Genomic DNA, 19,843 nt, shown 5'->3' with positions numbered 1-19,843 from the left:
GGCGACTCGACGGCAAAGCTGTGATCGCACTCGAAGACTTAATGTAGCATCAAGGGAGTACAGTCGCGTATTCCTTAAATGTGGCTCATTCCGTTGCGACGCGGTGCACTGCTGAGCAAGTAGCCGGGGCTTTCGACCTGCGTCAGTTCGAGAAACTGGAACTGGGGCGTGGTGCTCTTCAGTATGGGCTGAGCGGGCAGCTTGATCGGCCAGTTCATTGCCGATAATCCCGCAGTGACATGTCGGGTTCTCCTCCGTGCTCTTGGGACAAAGGAACGACAACACAGTAGTGCAACCAATCACAAGGGCATTTATTGCACCTTTCATAGATCAATGCCTGCTAGCCGAGTTGCTATCTACAAAACATGCCGATGGGCACGTGACAAATCTAGGAAGTCCGGCTCACCGCGACCGGATAGCGAGCGAATATGTTCGCCCCATGCTGGATCCCAACGCCTGGTCATTCGCGCGTACGGTCACGGGAACGGTGGCGCGTTCGAAAGCGGCCACGCGAGACCGTCTCGCAGAAGCATGCATCGGCGCACGCGCGGCACGGCACGTCCGCACTGCTCGACGATCTCGAACCAAATAGAGGAAGCGCCTTGTCTGTCAGCGCTCAAGTAACCTCGCCTGTCGGCGGCGTTAGCAGCGCAACACTCGCGCCATCTCTCGTACTGCGCCTCAACCAGTCCGACCGCCGCGGGCGCCAGGCCACGCGAGCCGTGCGGGGAAACAACATATCAGGGGACGCGTGGGAGTCGCGCATCCCCACATCCACATAACCTTAAATCACTACATATTCCGGCGAGACATGTGACACGGTCAAACATCAACCCGTGCTTCGCGAACAAGATAGTACATGCAATAGTGGCCGCGCTGAGGAAATGTCCACACGCTGTCCATAGCATGCGAGCTGACATTGTCCTTGGGTACACCGCTGGCGTCCGCCGGTCACAGCAGAAGCTTTGCAGACTCGACGGCACGATTCCAGGCCAGGACTCCGGAAACGACGACGCAGTAGTCGCTACGAGCAAGCGTCGCTCGCGCCGACGCGCCCTACTGGCGAGAACTACAGTAGCTGTCGGTGACCGCCGGCTCTTTTCTCCGCCGCCGAGGGTTGCGAGCTGGATACAGGCGGCCGCCGAAGTCGCTGCGCCGAACTCGCCACAGCATCACCATTGCCTGGTGGCTCGATCGTAGTCCGGGGCAGCAGCGCTGACGATGTGCAGGTGACGGCAACCAGGGGTGACTCCAATCACGCTGCGTACACTCAACACACTCGGCAAACACTAAAGTAGTGCAAGGGCGAGGAAGTCTGCATGCGCATCGCCCACGTGGTACGATGTTCAACTCGGCCAACAACATATCGGGCAGCTACTCAGATGCTAAGTTCAGGTGAACGAAGCTCGCTTCCTTGAGTCGAACGAGTAATTTCAATTCGTGCGAGGCTAAATAGAATGAGGGAAGCAAATTGCAACGCCTCAACGCTACGGTCCACCAGGTTGTGTCCCTCCACGTGCGACAGGCAGCTTCGTAAAGCCTTAGGCCTAAAGCGTCGCTACCCTGACAACAACCGGCACCCAAAAACAACACCCAAAATGAGCGCAAAACAGGCAGCCGCGAGGAGACGTCAGCTCTGTGAGGTGGTCCTACTCCGCTCGGTGCACACAGCATCCGAGTTGACGGCGCCCACCGTCCCAGACGGTGTCGGAGCGCCCGGTGCCAGGCCGCAATACCAGTCAGCCCGTAGTGGCCCCCGTAGCCCGCGGTCACCCGGCTCCCAGAGCCGCGACTTCATCCGAGTCAATGAGATAGAAGAAGCTATTTACATAAGAAATTCGGACGACCCACGAGGCTTCCATACTCACTCGCTTCAGGTTTGGCAATGCTCCACGGGCTCTAAGCCTCGCTCTCCCAGGATGCAGACCACGTGGCTCTAGTACCGATGAATGCCATTAAAAAACACTTGCGAAAAGGCTTAGCATGTTGACATGTTCAAACACACTATAGCCACCGTCGCCTCGCTCAAGAAAGCACGCCGCCAACGCTAGCGATCAAAATCCGCGCTAGCCCTACGCTTCGGTTCAAACAAAGGTCTCGAACGAAGCAAAACTGTTAAATGTATCGCCCGATGCCCCAAGCGTCCCACGTTGGGCAGCCAGATGTGGGGTTCTCCTCCATGCTCTTGGGACAAAGGAACGACAACACAGTAGTGCAAACAACCACAAGGACATTTATTGCACCTTTCATAGATCAATGCCTGCTAGCCGAGTTGCTATCTACAAAACATGCCGATGGGCGCGCGACAAATCTAGGAAGTCCGACTCACCGCGACCGGATAGCGAGCGAATATGTTCGCCCCATGCTGGATCCCAACGCCTGATCGTTCGCGCGTACGGTCACGCGAACGGTGGCGCGTTCGAAGGCGGCCACGCGAGACCGTCTCGCAGAAGCATGTATCGGCGCACGCGCGGCACGGCACGTCCGCACTGCTCGACGATCTCGAACCAAACAGAGGAAGCGCCTTGTCTGTCGGCGCTCAAGTAACCTCGCCTGTCGGCGGCGTTAGCAGCGCAACACTCGCGCCATCTCTCGTACTGCGGCTCAACCAGTCCGACCGCCGCGGGCGCCAGGCCACGCGAGCCGTGCGGGGAAACAACATATCAGAGGACGCGTGAGAGTCGCGCATCCCCACAGACTTGGAAGACACTGGAAGATTATTTCATGGCTTGCATCACTTCGATGGTGCGTAATGAGGAAGAGCACATGGACAAGGCTGGCCAGATCGTCTGTTCCATGCCTGCAGTGTAACCAGTGGGCCAGCCGGATCGCCAGTGCTTAGCACGAGTGTGAGCCGTTCGGGCAACCAGCTGTTCCTGCTCTGCATCACCTTCCTTCTCGGTTACGAACAGAGGCTGCCACCTGAACTGTTCAATACACCCCATTACAGGTGCAACGTCTCTACAAGATGAAATATTAGTTGTTCGCGCCGTCCGCGTCGTAAAGGTGACAGTGGAGAGTGCAGTGCCGCCTTCGATATGCAGAATACCGGCCACTTGTGTGGCGGTTCATCACCAATCTAATGAAGGGCAGTAAAGAGCGCTGCGAGCTCTGCTGCCGTCGATGTTGTTGTGTGAGTCGTCTTAAATTTGATTGCTGTAACATTCGCTGGTATGACGATTGCTGCCGCGGAGCTGTTTGGCAGTACAGATCCATCAGTGTAACTATGCGTAGAGTCATGGTAGTTCTCGTACAAAAATAGTAGCGTGAGCTCTTTAAGGGCTAGTGATGATAGATCAGCTTTTTTCGCGACGCCAGGTACTGTGAGGTTGATTTTTGGCTGAGCGAGGCACCATGGAGGAATCGAAAGTATCGCAGCCGGAGTGAAGCAAGCTGGCAATGATTCATCATATGCGGTTACCGTTTGGCTGAAAGATGTACGTGCTCTGTGCGTTGGTAGAGAGGCTAAGTGGTGACGAGGAGTCCTGGCTAGATGCCTTATATGGGTCATGAGTAATTCAATTTCAATGTGGGTCTTGACAAGGCGTTCTCTAGCGATTGCTATCGCAGCCACTGTTGAAGAACTCTGAGGCTGGCCTAGAGAGATCCGGAGCGCTTGAGCCTGAAAACTTTGTATTGTGCGTAGATTCGTTTTAGATGTGTTGGTTATTGCTGGCAAGCTGTATCGAAGAAAGCCTAGAAAAAGCACCTTGTACAGTCGTAACATGGCACTTGTCGACATTCCCCAGGTCTTGCCAGTGAGACACTTGCACAGGTGACAGATGCCTGCCAACCATACGGGAGGGCTCTGTGACAAAGTCCCTGTCGATTATGACACCCAGAAACCTTACAATCGAACCCTTCGTATTATTTGTCCATTTATTATTACGCTGTATTTTGTCATGGGTTTGCGCGTAAATGGCACTTGGGCGCATTTCTCGGAGGAAATTTCCAGGCCTCGATTGTGGAGGTAAATAGCAGTTTGGGTGGCGGCTCTCTGAATTCTCGCTCGCAACTGTAGACATGTTACTGCAGACGTCGATATGCAGATGTCATCCGCGTACATTGATAGCCTGACTGTGATTGGCACGTGCTCAAGGAGAGCAGTTAGGGTTATTATAAATAACACAGGGCTAAGTACACCGCCCTGGGGGACGCCGCGGTAGCTATAATGTAGAGAAGTATGGCCTTCCTCGGTGCTTATAAAAAAGGATCGCATGGAGAGATAGCTCCGTATCCATTGAGACATCCGACCACCCACTCCTACCTCTGCAAGAGCAGAGGATGGCTCCATGCGTAACGTTGTCATACGTGCCTTTGACGTAGAGGAATAATGGAGCGCAGAGACGCTTACGGAATTTCTCATGCTGAATGTAGGTGACCAGGTCGACGGCGTTATCGATCGATGATCGACCACGTCGAGAGCCCGCAATGACATCCGGGTAGGTGTTGTGGTACTCCAAATACCACTTCAGGCGTCCCAGGACCATCCTCTCCATTACTTTGCCCACACAGCTTTCCAAATCGCGGGTGATATGATGAGGGTACCAACGGCGACTTGCCAGGCTTCAGCAGTGGAACAAGGTGACTTGTCTTCTAGCTTGTTGGTAGCATGCCATCTCTCCAAGTCTCATTGTACTACTCAAGCAGAACACATCTCGCTCACTCTCCCAGGTGACAGAGAGCTCGGTAGGAAATTACGTCAGGTCCTGGCGCTGATGTGCGGCTAATGCTTGCTTAAGTTCGTGGATTGAGAATGGTAGATCCATGCGGTGATCACGTGTGGAACACAAGTACTCTAACTGTTTATTTCATTATGTTAAAGCGCATATATAAATCTACAAATTATAGCCGGTGAGTTCGCAAGGCGTATTCACTTGGAACGAATTCTCTGGACTGCACCAGTTTCGTGATGTCAATCTTTAAAGCGTCCGATGAAATCCAATGGTGTTCCAGTGAGACAGCGTTTTCTTAAAAGAAGTAACTGGAACGCCGATGCGTTTCGTCGGACCCCCACTTTGGGAATTATCTCAAAATTAGTGCAGTCCAGAGAATTCGTTCCAAGCGGATACATCTTGCGAACTCATCGACTTTAAATTGTAGATCTAAACACACACCATTAAGTAAATAATTGAAAATATCGTTAGCATAAATTTGTTCATTATTCAATTACGCGTTCGATTTCTCGTAGAGTAATAGCCACCTCACCAAGTCAAGGGTTAGAATCCTGCTATTTGCTAGACGCAATTTTTAAAAATCTTGAACTTTATGAGAAAAAAAAAGAACAACACACAAACACGGCATAGGCGGCGTGGCTGTGCCCTCATAATAATAGGCATTGAGATTATCGCAACGCTGTCGGAACATTTACGTTGGAGGAAGAATGCAGTACTCCCTGCATCAGTTCTGAGAGATGCACGTCATTGTGTCTGCAGAGAAGCGATCGTATTTTTTCTTAACTGAAGAAATCTTGGTACGTGAATGGAGCCGCAATAAACACCTATGGGCATCAAATTGCAGATGCAGCAGGCGCAGCAGCCTGTCTATTGGCTATCGGGTATTAAGGCATTGTGCCTTTCAGAAGTCATAAGAGGTTGGCACTTATGGACGAGTAAGGTGCGAAAACCACTTAGAGATGTGAATTTGGGCTTTTGCTTGAGTTTTACTCTGTAGCGCTACGTATAGTTCGGTCGACTGTTGCCCGAGGAACGTAGAATTCATCATGTCTTGCACCAGCGTATGACGAGTGCGAAATGAAGTTGAAATGGACAACGTTCCTTTCGCGCACGGGTCAGCAAATAAAGTAGTTCAAAAAATCAGTTTTGCAATTTGTAATTGAAAAGCGAGAACAACATTGGTGGCATATTTTATTCCTAGCGAAGTGCAGTTATTGCAACCATGTGAGCTGGAAACAACCGATGACGCCAACAGAAGTCGGCGGTTAGCGTTCAAGGTCCAGACAATCATTTTCCTTGCTTCTCTATTCGATTATGCATTTGGATACGTGTGTAAACGGAGTAACTAGTAAAATGCTGTGTTACGCTTTTGTCCTGTGGTAATTATGTCACATAATTTCATTACGTTTGTGGAATCTCGAAAGCCTGGGAATTCACGACGTGGCTCAAAATAAGGTATGTGAAGCAACAGTGCATACGCTTGTTTCCGAGCAGTCTCCATGATTTACACAAAAATATATTGGTGTAGTGCACCTTCTTTATTTTCCTTCGAAAACCTGATTTTCACTTCTGAATCAGGAATCCCACTTTTTTTTAACTCAACCCTGTGTGCTCTCCACAAATTCCTCGCTTGCATGTCTGGAAGAAAGAAAATTTTTCATCGAGTTGCATAAAAATATTAATGCACATGTACAAAAAAAGGTGTTTTAACTGGGAGCTAATTTTCTAAGGAAACTACAAGGACTCGTTCCTTATTACTGTTGGAAAAAATCCGAGTGTTTCAATATAGCCAAAACTTTACGACGAGGAAGCAGTTATAACAAAATTGAGGAGCAAGAGTTGGAACCACTGCATCCCCTCTAGATTTCATATACATAGCAATGTTCTGAAAACGCATAGACGGCTGCCCACATGGAGCATACCAAGAATCGCAATCGGGTTTTGGCTGCTACGAGGGTAATATGGTAATATCGATAGAGTGTTTATAGAGAGCGCAGAACCGGCATACTGACAAGATCAGGAAAGGCTGAGGTATTGCATGCTCATTGTCTGTTAGTCACTAATGCAATGCCAATATAGGCGGATTATAAAAACATTCTTGTCATATTTCCGACATCGCTCTCATATCTTTCCCGCAGTGTAATCGCAGCATTGTGTTCATCTCTTTAGGAGACGCTAAAGCTGAGTATGTAGTTTAGCTTGAATTATAAGGGTGTGGTGCATAGGATATTGCCAGTTGGGAAGACGGGCGCTTACAGGAACCGCCTGAGTGAAAAAAATATCAGCATTTAAAAGGGCGAACTCCCGCCTGCTAATGACAGAGCATGGCTTTCGAAGAGGTGATTAATCTCATAGGAGTGCCGGCTGATATAGTTGGTTAGCGCCGTGTCTCAGGGCACCACAACAGAAGTATCGATGACAGGTGCGTCCGCACAGAGCATGCATCACAACGTAAACTAAAATGCGCGCACGTTCGTGAGCACCTACTACGTTTGCAATAAGCTATAGAAAAGGCTATACGTGCCGAGAATCAGCAACGTTGAGTGGGATTCAATGGAAGAGCCTAGCAGACGATGCTCACGAAAGCAGAACGCTCTCTGGGCATGTGCTTACCGTCGTCGCTCTCGCAGGTGTGATCCCCGACATGGCGATGGGCGATGAGCATGACGCTCATGTGATAATATTAAAATATTGGATAGAGTTAATTAATATAAAACGAAGATGCGCGACAGTGTCAGTGAGGTTAGCGGTCATGGCAATACCTGCCACACTTTACAATTTATTCTTCTTCTGAGTACTGCGTAAAGCCTTCTTCATCGCCCATTGGTGATGGCGAGAACTCTCGAAGGTATACTAAGTGTTTCCGTGCATATTATAACAGGCAAGGCTCCTGTTCCTAATCATCAAGAACTCAACCATTGAGTAGAAATGACTGATGCATTGAGCGAGTCCCACCTATTGTCACACAACACCAGTAGTACTGTAGAAAAAGCTAAACATGAAGTGTAAAGAACGCCTGCCAGTGCCATCCACATAAGCTGCACACTGGAAATGCTGCCTATAAAACACACAAGAGTGAGACAAATCATATGCAGCTGAAACCAATGTTTTATTCCTAACGTTTCACTTCATTTCCTTTAGGAAGGTTATGTGTCACTGTAAGAAACGATGTACGGAATCCTTTTGTTACAGTGAAGCTGTATATGGCTTCCCGGGCAAATGTGTTGCGTCCGTGCGTGTCCACCATCGCGTTGACATATTTTCCTCTCCACAGCTAGCGCATAAGAGAGTCTAGTCTCGGAGGTTCAGTAGCATAAGTATCAAAACTTACGAAGGATGGCCCACTGTTCATCCCAGTGCCTTCGTTGCAAGTGTCAGGTCGAGTGATTGATGACGCATTGCTCTCGGGGCGGTGCTCGTTCGCCGCTACTGCAACCGCGTCCGCGTAAAGGCCGTAATAGTCGATCACGTGTGCATCGTCAAGTGTGAGTTCCTCTATCGACTCACGTCAGTGCACATAGAGACCTTATCGGCAGTCGTTCTTGAGCGGTTACGTGGCGCGAAAGCGTATCGTGTGAATGGATGAGTAGCAATGCGTCCTTCTAGGAAGACGACGGGGGCGACAGCAACAATAAGCCGCCAAGGCCGATCGTGCGTCCGTCGATGAGCCGCGGGTGTGCCGACCGACGAAGACCCGCAGGTTGTCTGTCAAGAACGGCGGCGTGAACAGAACCGGGAACGTGAGCGCCGGCAAAGCAGCACTGATGACACGCGGAATTTAATTGCATATATATAGTCATACCTATCTATAATTTCGCCATTTTAGAACACATAGCAGCTTCACTGGTCGTCTTTTTTCGCAGAGCGGAAGGGCCGATGATTTTTTTTTTCACCTGGCTTGCCAGTCGCATACCTTCGTTGCGTACCATAGTTGCCTCTGAATACTTCTGCCGTCAACCTTCTTCCCTTGGCAAATATCACAGGTCAGTTTCGTCCTTTTGACGACACTGCATTGGTGTCTCACACTGTGCATGCGTCGTAGTCTGGCAATTCATAATATCTTGCGAATGCTGCCGCGCATACGTATTAATATTGGGTTTTAATAAGGTTGTGCCCTTGTACGGGGCGCAAACACAAACATTGCTTAAGAAAACATGTTACATAGGTTGAATGCGCATCGCCATTACTTGTACAGCACGTAATTGACCGCCTATGTAAAGCCTTGCTTCAAATATATTGCAACATGCGCGTTGTATCAACGCATTTTGCTTTCGTTGGTTCACTGCACGGCGATTCGCGGTCGGCGTTAGCGCCAGCTTCTCTTGCGATGTGACGTTTCGTAAGGGGACGTTGTCGAGCGATTTCAGAATGAAGGCTTCCGCATGCATGGCCATGGCAATCGCGGTTTCCTCCGCTTCCACCACTCGGCCAGCCGTGATTGTTGTATATTCTATCAGTCCTCCGTTGTGATCCGCTACCACCGCGGTCATGAGGTCGCCCCGAGGGTGTCTGGCTGCGTCTGTGTAGAGCACTCCATCTTGCGAGCCGTAGCGTCGCCAAATGGCTTCACTGCGGGCCTGCCGACGGCCCTGATGGAACTCGGGGTCCATGTTGCGGGGTAGAGGTGGGGCATAAATATGCCCCCTGACCATCATCAGCGACAGCAAGCAGGCCATCGGCAATTTCGTCCGTGGTAGAATTTGCAAACAGGCGTACCATGTCCTCACACGACGCCCCCTAAGCGGCTTGAAAACCCTCGTGTGGACCCCCGCTCACGCGGCTGTGCCCGGCAACGCGTCGGCTCACAGTTTGGCTCGAGATCTCGCGCGCCGAGCCTCGTCCGCGGATGCGGACGGCGTGAATGAGGAGGAGAGACACGAGGAACCCTGCGAGACGTATTATGAAATAGCTCATCGGTATCGCTTGAGGCGTCGCGCGCTTCCACCACCGGCCAAGCAACTCGACAAAACGCAAGCGGTCGCGTTTCGGCGACTTCAGACAAATACATACCCACACCCAAAATACATTAACAAAATCACAGGGGGCAGGGAAAGCGACAAATGTAGGCTATGTTCAGAAACAGGAACACTAACACACATAATGTGGGAATGCACCTCGCTCTCGTTCTCTCATCCCCCCGTCAGCAGCGAGACTGACTGGACAGCCTGGCTCAGTTCCGGGGACGTCGACCGACAACTTGAACTGGTGGACTGGGCGGAAAAGGCCAAGCAGGCCCAGGGCCTTACTTGAGCCCTAACCCTCAGCCACGTCCCTCATTCCCCTTCCCCCTTTTAATAAAGTTTATCACCACCACCACAATGAAGGCAGGCAGTGGCGGTAACACTAGAGAACGCACTGTAGCAACAGTATTCATATAACCTAAAGAAAAGAACGCGGACGTCACAGGGGTATTTGATTTCTTGAGAGAGAAGATATTGCTTATCTCAGCTGTGATTTTAAGAACGCCCCCACCACTACCTTGTTTAGCATGCAAAATTGATTCAAATGCCAAAGATAACTGATATGCAGTTTGTGTGCCATGCCAGAGCACGCTTCCTTGTGGTAAATAATTTGTTTTGTTGATATCGTAGTCTCGTGCTAAAAATAATTTTCATAAACCACCAAGTGCTGAGAAATAAATACAGGCATGTGACCTACCTAAATGGGTGTTCATCACAATAAAGCAAAGTCGTGAGTCGTAGAAAATTTGTGAAGAGAAAGATACCCACCTTACCAGGCGCGCACTCCATACCATCCAGCATGGAGAAATTCCAGCAAGTCGTATAACGTCCATGGTTATAGCAGCACTGAAGTTTACAAGTTCCATCCTGCACCAAAACCAAAATGGCACATGAATACCAGCCGTGGACTGTTCCTTTGAATTTGTTTATTCATTGATGTAGCCTCAAAGCATATTCGACAATAACATGTGGAGAGAGGGGGAGTTACAGTAATCAGCATGATGGTCGGCAGGCGGTAATATTTTTGGCAGAATTATCTAATACAAAATGCCACCCGTACAGTTCCCTACTTTGGTGTTCCCTGTGTATTTGCAATTGCGAATGCACTTATAGTTCGCAGTGACTTTGTTGTAGAAAATTCTTCAACTTTAACCTATAGATACAAACATCTTGAGAAAAACAAAATGTACTCAAGAGAAAAATAATCAATCATTTATAGTAAGCTTCCTGTCACGAAGAAAAGTACACAGTCAAGAACAAGTACAATACACTTTCTTTGGCTACTGAAATGTTAGGCTTCGATTAAAGTTGTAATTAGCCCACATGTCAGTGCACGGATAAATATGACGCGCATTAACCTGGTTGTATAAACGCTGATAAAGACAACGAGCACTTCCGATGTAAGATTTGTGGATTTAGGAACAGCTCTGATAAAAACTTTCAAGGTGTAATAAGAGTGTGGGTAGAAACAATTGTGATTCCTTGACGCCTGTGACACTCTAATTGCTGATGTGATATTGTGATAAGCTGTGCTCCGTTAAGACTTTGTTAGAGATCAAAGTTTCGTGCTTGGATACATCGGATTCAGATTCGAAGATTCTGTTTTTGATCAGACTGCATCTTCTATCCTTGCGCCTTATCAGAATACTTGGTTAATATTTGTGTAGTTTAATTAAGCGAACTGTTATGGATGCGCTATTGCTTAACGCAAACTTAAGCTGCTTCTAGACGAGGTCAGAGGGTATATGGAATGCAGCGTATCTAAATGGAGATATACGAGTACTTCCGATAGGAATGCCTCGTTGTGTGTTGTAGCACGGTTCTCATGCTAAGGCGTAGGTGGGTTTATTTTAGGAATAATGTTTCGCATTAGTAATTGACGAAACTAATATTAAAGTTTAATTAGCTGTAACATGTTGTTAGGTTCAGAGATGTTAATCTTCAGCGGGTTATACAATTGTTGGCGAATGAGATGCTACAATGGGAGATCGAGGTCCCAGCACGACAGCTGCTCTACGCTTGTTCGCACACGCGAGTGTGAAGATGAGTGCCCCTTCATATTGACCTAATGCGCGAATTGCTTGGGAAACTATTTGTCCTCTTTAAAATATTATTGTCTGTATTACGATTGCTTATACTCTTTCCTTAGAGATTGTGGGAACCTGTCAAATGTTTTTACGAAATTGATGAATATCGCTTCTGTTTCAGCCGCATCATGAACGGTCTCATGAGAATCAGTTATCAATTATTATAATTCAGTCTCACATGAACGATCATGAATAAAACTGTACTATTGGCTAAAACATACGTCGTTTTCATTAGACCTACATTAATGGTAGATGTCGACACTACTTAAACGTTCACATGGAAATGGGGCCTTAAAATACTCAACATTACAACCAAGAAAAGAAGTATTGATGGAGCCGCCTTTGGCAACGGGTCTTATCTTAACCAGGGTTGCAACTACTATCCTTCACCGCATTTTAGGATACGTAGCACACTGTTCCCCACCCTAGAGAAATGAGGCGGATGTGAAATAAACTGCTATGTAAAGTTGTGTAAGACAGAGGTACTGAGGGAAATGGAGCATTTACCCCCTTATTGTTAAAGCATCCTCGACTCGAAGCCCTTTCTCTGTCTCAACTAATTCACCTAGTTGAATACAGCGCGGTTTTTTGGCTGAGTAACACGCTATGCGTCGCCAGAATTGCCGTGGAGTGTCATTGAACCACCGTGACCACTTCTGTCGAGGGGCGCCGCGGCCATCCCTTGCAGATTTAACGTTGAGGTTTGTGCCGGTCGGACGTGTTTTCTCAGGGCTCCGTGGCGGCGACGAAAAGATAAATTTTTGTGGATCATTTCAGCTTGACTCTGGTTTTAGATATGCTGAATTTTTATCCTTTTGATAGTAGATGGAAGCGGCAAGCCTATTTGCTAGATTTCTTTTTATTCCGTTTTTTTCTGTGTTTTTCACGCGTTCCGGTGTGTTTCGCGTACATTTGGTTTTGTAGGATATTCAGTGCGCCCTTTCGTGCCACGTTTTTCAACGTATGCAACCGCGCGGGACGTTAAGTTAATTTTGCTTTTAAATAGTATTTTGGAAGTGGTAAGACTACTAGCCATTAGTGGTTTTAGCGTATATGTGCATTTGCATCGGGAATATTGCTTTCGTAGTACAGTCGGAGCGTAGCCACGCGTTTGAACACGTGCGAACGTGTGCCTTGCCTTAAGTGTGTGCGGCATTTGGTACTTTCGAAACATTGGTGATAATTAATTTTGCGGAATTTTAAGCATTTAGGTTCTATGAGTATCGGCCTTAGCTTTTTGAATGCTAGCACGGAATGTTTCAAAGCGCGTATATACAAGCAAAGTGCAAACACATGGCAAGACAGGCGGCAAAGCGTGCAGTGTGCGGGAGAGCCCTCAAGGGTAGACGAGCGGAAGGATGAGAATAAAGAGGAAGTCGAGCCAATCGGCAGACGCTGTGGTGTTGATGCTGGACTAAACAAAATGAATGATTTCCAGGATGGGCTTGTGAAACAGGTCGAACAGCTCAAAAATAATCTCAATACGGAACGGGATTCACAGAAGGCGGTATAAAAAAGCTGAACGGAATGGACGAAAATGGTCGTGACGATGGAGCGTCGTCTCCCGCCATGACAGGATGGGAAGTGTCACTGCGTGGAGCGTGCGGGTGGGGTAGCTGGAAAGAGGCGCACCTACCTTGAAGCTACCAAAAAGGGAAAGGGGGAGCGAGGCAGTCAATGCGCCATGTCAAATCCAAGTCACTCGGGAAACAATGGCACAGGCGGCAAGAAGAGGCGTCGACAGTAGGAGAGAGTGAAAAGGTGATAATCACCGGTGACTCAAATTTGACTAGGTGCTCAGAGGCAATGGTGGTAGGATGGCAGGATGGTTTTCAACTAATCGTGATCCAATGCAATGACAAGCATAGACGGTGTGGGCTGGCGACTTGCTGGACGCACAGTTGCTTTTTTTGAAAGGCCCACGGACGCTCAGGAGGTCAAGGTAGCTACTAATGAAGAAGATCCCCTACGAGAACCTGAGACTAGCATCGCCTTACATAACAGAAAAACTAGAAAAACAAGAAGAGAGCTCGCCGTGCCATAGGCTACATAAACATTTAGGGTTGTAGAAGAAAGAAAAAAATGATGAGCCATTCCACTCCGTTAAAGTGGATGACTAGGGATGCTGTTTAGAATACGATACAGATGTGGCACACAATTTTGAACGTATGTACGGGCCTCACTTTCCATGATTCTTATATTCAGTCACGCGGACGACAGGACCGCTGCTCCGAGGAACTGGAGGAAACTAGACACTCGTGACGTTTTGACGGGACGGTCACGACGGGAGAACGGAAGGAAAGAAGATACGCAAGTTCTTGGAACTCCGGCAAAGAGAGAGCTGTGCGAACGTAGGCATAGCCGACACGCTTCAAAGTGCAGTATCTCTTCTTATCAACTTTCTATCTGATACGGGTTGTATTTGGACCCAAGATATCAACGCATTTTTGCAAGTTGGCGTAGTGCTTGAAGCCTGCTTCGCTTCAGCCGTACGTCGCCCTTGCATTGCACCATCTTCGGTATCGGCCCACAGTAGAGCGAAAGAAGATACATAAACGCTTGTAACGCCGAAAAAGAGAGGGCCGTTCGAACGCAGAACCCAAGAAACCTGCTCGATATCGCGTCACGTCCAGGACAGGCATCACGACAGGCATCCAGGACAGGCATCACACAAGAGCAGGAGGAGATCGAGGGTCTAGTAGATGGAGAAAGCATTCAGGTTCCATTCCACGGCCTGCTTGCCGGATGCCGCCATGTATGGGACGAAGAACGAGGGTGCAGTAGCAGGGGTCCGCGAGAGCCGAGGCCAGGTTACCTCCGGTACATCGACCCGTCCGTGCACGATCACGCAAAACCGAGGAGCTGGCCATCGCGTTAGCCATCCGCGAAGGCAAACACGCAAACAAACCACTAACGATCCTCACGGATTCACAGCAGGCCTCCCGCAACGTCATACAGGAAACAATACGAATATCTGCTACGCAATCCCTAGCCGGAATACTTAAGCAGGACACTGAGAACATCGACACGCAAACCATAATCTACACACCGGGCCACACTGGCACCACGGGTAACTTGCACGCCGACAGAGGATCTCGAGGATTCGTGCATAACCGGGCACTCATCACGCCTGCGGCAGATGACCTGGACCCTGTCGGCGTCGAGTATTAAGCCATCGTGAACTACCACCGAGGGAGTCGCTTGCGATATCCGCCAACCCACCGAAAACTAGATACACACGACGCCGTTGCCTGGCGTAGGGTCCAGACAGGGACTCAGACGAACCTACGCATATTACATCGCATACACCCCGCAGCCTACAGGGACGGTTGCCCGTGGTGCGGGGCCATACCAACACTATACTACATCACGTGGAAGTGTACGCTACACAACACAGAACACCACGACATGAACACCACGAGGGAGCAATGGAAGGCATTGCTATCCAGCTAGACCCTCAACGACCAGCTCAAGCTGAACCAGAGAGCTAAGAACATGGCAGGAGCCAGGGGAGCCCTGGTCTAGGGGCCGCGTTCATGAGTGATTATTCTGATTTTCTTTCAATAAAGTTCATCTATCCTACCCTATGCGAGTGTAGCCATGGCCAACGCGAGTCAAACTGTATCTGTTCTTATCAGTTTAAGATCTCATACGGGATGTATTTGGACCCATGACATGTGGAAGTTGGCTGATTGTGCGAAGCCTGCTTCACCTCCGCCGTGGGTCGGCCCGGTATTGCACTACCTTCGAGATCGCCCCATCGTTCTTGGTCTACTGGCATCGATCCGCTGGAAACGAGCCATATACAGCTTCGCTCTAAACAGTGGGCAGAGATTGAGGAGCGGTTAAAAAGAGCGTAAATAAGGATGTAAGTGATTACAGAAATGCACCTTACAGACTCGAAAAGGCCACCCGTTATTAGGAAGTATGTTTGGAAAGGGTGCAACAAATCTCAATCGGAAATAACGGCACGGGGAGTCGGGATACTTTTTAATCAGGAAGCTAAATGGAAAACCATAAATTAAAAATGCCAAGAGAAGCTTTGGCTATCATGCGCAATGAGTGGAAAGAAAACATGGCTTGGCGTGTAAGGTATTTCTGGACCAGGAAAATTGCAAAGAGCCGAATCAACAGTTAATGAAATGCCTAAGTGCAGATATTGGGGGTTTCAAGAAGGATACCGATATTCTCCTGGTAGGTGGCATGAATCCGCACATAGAGAACTAGATGGTTAGACCGACAACAAAAGGAAGTCAATGCTACGCCTCTGTGAGCCTCATAACCTCGTTATAATGAATACAGGGCCTAAGTGGGATGAGTTGACCATGTGGGAAGTCGGAAACAGGCAATAGAGCATTGATTACTGCCTGACGACAAAATATATTTGAGTTCAGAGAAATGCTCACTGATGAGGAAGTGTATAGCAGGAAAGGGAGGAACCATAAAGGCATCATTTTTAAAATGGGATGTGTAGTAGTGAAAGAGAGCAAGCAGCGAAGAATGGTGAGTCCAAATTTGAACGGTGAACAAATAACAAATATAGTCACAGGGGTGGAGAAAGAACTTGGGAAGTGGCTGAACAAAGAGTGGGAATATATGGAACTTTTGTGTTTAATGAGGACAGAAATACGGAATGAGGAGCTGTATGCTAGCTTTAAAGGAAAGATAAAACCGAAAGGCCGGTGGAATAGGGAAATACGAGGAGCAAGCAGCGAACGATATAAAACATCACGATGCGGCAGGCATAAATAGCGCTGTTGCCGCAGGATGAAGAACTATGGATAATTTTTCCATGATATGACAACATTTTGCATACAACATTTCATTCCTGAACGTTCTAAACGTGTAGGAAAAAGAAACCCCTGGGTAACTCGGGAAATAATACACACAAAAAGAAAACTTAAACGCATGCGAAAGGCTTGCACTTTCCGTCCTAGTATCGAACAGAAACATGACATTAATTTTTTAGGTAAAAAGCTCCGGCATAACCTGAAGACGTCTAAAGATAACTTTTATAACTCAACACTGAAACGATTTCTCAAAGAAGCCCCAGATAAGTTTTGGAGGTACTTGAATCCAACGGCTAATTCGTGTAGCATGCACACAAACAAAAGTAGCCAGGATCAAGCGGAGGCATTTAACTGCTTCTTTTCCTCAGTTTTTACCATCGATGACGGTATTTTGCCTACCATCAATGATTATGCAGACAGACTTCCTATTCAGAATATCAAGATTACAGAAGAGGGCGTTTTCAATCTCTTACTTCACGTTAATATAGAAAAAGTCCCAGTCCGGACGAAATCGCCAATGAATTCCTTTATAGATATGCCGAATGGACATCCAAGTATTTAACACTAATTTTTCAATCATCTATTTCTAGTGGCTCGTTTCCCACTGCCTGGAAGCGCGCAAAAATTGTGCCCATACATAAAGGTGGCCCAACCTCTGGCACTAGCAACTACCGACCGATATCGCTCATGAGCACCTGTTCTAATATGCTAGAACACATGGCTTTCGCAAAGGTTTGTCAACAAAAAGCTTTTACTTAAAATCAGTGTTACTTTCAAAAATTCTTCCCTTACGCGGTGGTTAACTTCCTACCTTGAACATAGAGAACAATATGTTTAATTGGGACATCAGCAATCTAGTTTATCTCCCGTGGTATCTGGGGTACCCCAGGGTAGTGTCTTAGGGCCCCTTTTATGCTTAGCCTTTATAAATGATCTGCCAAATGACATCACTACCCAAGTAAGAATGTTTGCCGACTACTGCATATTGTACAAGAGAATAGAGTCACCAGGTGATCAGGCCGACCTTAAGCTTAACTTACAGAAAATTAAGAACTGGTGTGATCGGTGGCAAATGCAGCTTAACCCAACTAAATCGGTTTTTATGTCCATCTCTAGAAAAAAGAATATCTTAAATTTCTCATACAGTATCAACGGTCATGATCTTGCTCGAGTTAAACAACATAAATACCTAGGTCTTATATTTACACCCGACTTGCGTTGGAATCTTCATGTGAATGAGCTTTGTGCAAAACCTAACAAAGCATTGTGGGGGCTGAGACGTAACCTGCACTGTACCTCCCCTGAAATTAATATTATAGCTTACAAAACCTTGCTAAGGCCTATAATTGAGTACGCAAAAATAGTATGGGATCCCTACACCCAAAGTAACTGTCTAAAACTAGAGAAGGTCCAGCGCCTTACTTCTAGGTTTATATTTAATAAATACCGCCATTTTCACTCTCCGACTGAATTATGTAAACTTGCAAAGCTTCCACCTCTGCAAAAACGCACGGAGTATGAAAGGCTTAAATTCCTGTTCTTAGTAATTCATAACCATGTCAAAATAAGATACGACAAGTACTTCCAAATCAAGACACAGGAAACATCACGGCACAGACACAGTATGTATATACCTCCTCCCACAGTGCACAATGACTGCTTCAGGTATAGTTTTCTTCCCAGGGCAATTCAGCAGTGGAACTCTTTGCCTGACTCAATTGTCCAAATAAAATCAGTTAAGGCATTCTTGGAAACAACACATTGTCTTGTGTACCCTGATACACCCTGATGTTCTGTAGTAATATTGTGACATAATAAGTCAAAGTGTACTCTGTAATTATATTGTTAATGTGTTTCATATCAGCAGTGCTACTTCATTTTATTCTTTTTTATTTTTTAGTGCATTGTTCAATCGCACTAATGCACTTTTCTGTTTATGTATGTTACATCCACTCCTGTAATAGCCCGTCATGGGCTGACAGTATCAATAAATAATAATAAATAATAATAATAAATAATAACAGGGAATAGGAAATAACCAGCAGAAAACATCTGTGGTTCAAATACTGGTTGAAGCAATGATAAAACGTGGAAGGGAACGCTGGCTGTCAGAATTAAGGGAGAAAAAGAAAGCCGCCCCTAGAATATTGTGGTGCCACATAAACTTATTAGGCAGGAAGTCTGGAACCATACAACTTATCGCAGACGAAGAGGGAAACAAACAAAGCTGAGTCATCTCAAGGCAATGACAAGGTGTTATTTGAGGGAAAAAAAGCAGCATGAAAGAGAACCAGATGGAAAAGTAGCTGGTGCTGACAAATTGCGATTGAAAGAAAGACGGATAAATTTCCTACGCGCACCGCCACAGGCCTGGACGAGGGTGCAGTTAGGCTGATTAATATACTAGGACCAAGAGAGGTAAGGAAGCTCCGGTGAAAGCAGCGCAAATACCTTTAAAATATAGACGAATACCAGACAGTTGACAATAATTATAATGAATTCATTTAAAAAGGTAAGCAGAAAAAGGTAGAATTCAATCGCATTCATGGTGCCCCACATAACTTGAGCCAAGAATCTAAAAATTGAAAGCGCGTCGGAAGCAAATTGAACCGAACGCATACTATTTGAAATAGCCTCTAGTAACTCTTTTTTTCTGCCTAACTCCCTGATTAATTAAGTTTAATTACCCAAATATTTAATTATTAGCTGAGGACCCCAAGCATCATACGCAGATTTATAGAGCACCTTCAGAAACCAGAGATCGAGTTTTTTTCTTTTACGATACATATCATGCAGTCATTTCTTCCGGGTTAGAAAGAATGCCCGCGATATATGAAAAAAAAAAGCCACGTGATGGAGCACTTGCGCAATGGTATCGTGCTGTTCTCAAGCGTGCGTTCGGCAAGCAAAGTTGGCTGCCTTTGGATCACGGCGTAAATGCGTGCTGCTAGCCGAGCGCTGCTGATGAGATAAAGAACGCCCGGCCACTTCCTGTCGCCAGTCACGATGCAGCCGACCTTGTTCACTGAACGCACGCTTGAGAGCAGCAAAATACCACTGCGCAAGCGCTCTATCACGTGGCTTTTCTTTTTTTTGCATATTTCGCGGGCTTTCTTTGCAACCCGGAAAAAAGGGCTCCGTGAGATGTATCGTAAAGGAAACAACTCAATCGGTGGTTTCTGAGGGTGCTCTACCAATCTGCATATCATACTTAGGGCCTTTAGCCATTATTTAAAGAAAGTTGGGTAATTAAACTTAATTAGTGAGTTATGGGGAAAACAAAAACATTTCGGAGTTACTATAGGCTTTCGCGAATAAAATGCGTTTGG

The 19,843-nt window shown here is 47.1% G+C and overlaps 1 protein-coding gene, 1 non-coding gene and 1 pseudogene across 2 annotated transcripts in view; 2 read left to right on the top strand and 1 right to left on the bottom strand.

Moving 5' to 3' along the window:
* Positions 1 to 6,211: 6,211 nt before the first annotated feature.
* The window catches only part of LOC129388111 (A disintegrin and metalloproteinase with thrombospondin motifs like), a 64,800-nt gene continuing 51,168 nt past the window's right edge, over positions 6,212 to 19,843 (bottom strand). Inside the window, exons 9-10 of the mRNA XM_072284744.1 lie at positions 10,406 to 10,504; positions 6,212 to 6,314 (exon numbers count right to left, since the gene is read on the bottom strand). Of these exons, the coding sequence (XP_072140845.1) occupies positions 6,270 to 6,314; positions 10,406 to 10,504 (144 nt within the window). The 3' untranslated portion in view covers positions 6,212 to 6,269. The remainder of the gene's footprint in view (positions 6,315 to 10,405; positions 10,505 to 19,843) is intronic.
* On the top strand, positions 14,082 to 14,260 carry LOC126546441 (U2 spliceosomal RNA; annotated as a pseudogene).
* Positions 15,297 to 15,490, top strand: LOC126546429 (U2 spliceosomal RNA). The gene has a single exon (XR_007602592.1). It is a non-coding gene; the product is annotated as a U2 spliceosomal RNA (small nuclear RNA).

The sequence above is a fragment of the Dermacentor andersoni genome, chromosome 10 (genome assembly GCF_023375885.2).
Source record: "Dermacentor andersoni chromosome 10, qqDerAnde1_hic_scaffold, whole genome shotgun sequence".
Lineage (NCBI taxonomy): Eukaryota > Metazoa > Arthropoda > Arachnida > Ixodida > Ixodidae > Dermacentor > Dermacentor andersoni.
The sequence above is the reverse complement of the archived record's forward strand: the minus strand, read 5'-3'. Positions and strand labels throughout refer to the sequence as shown.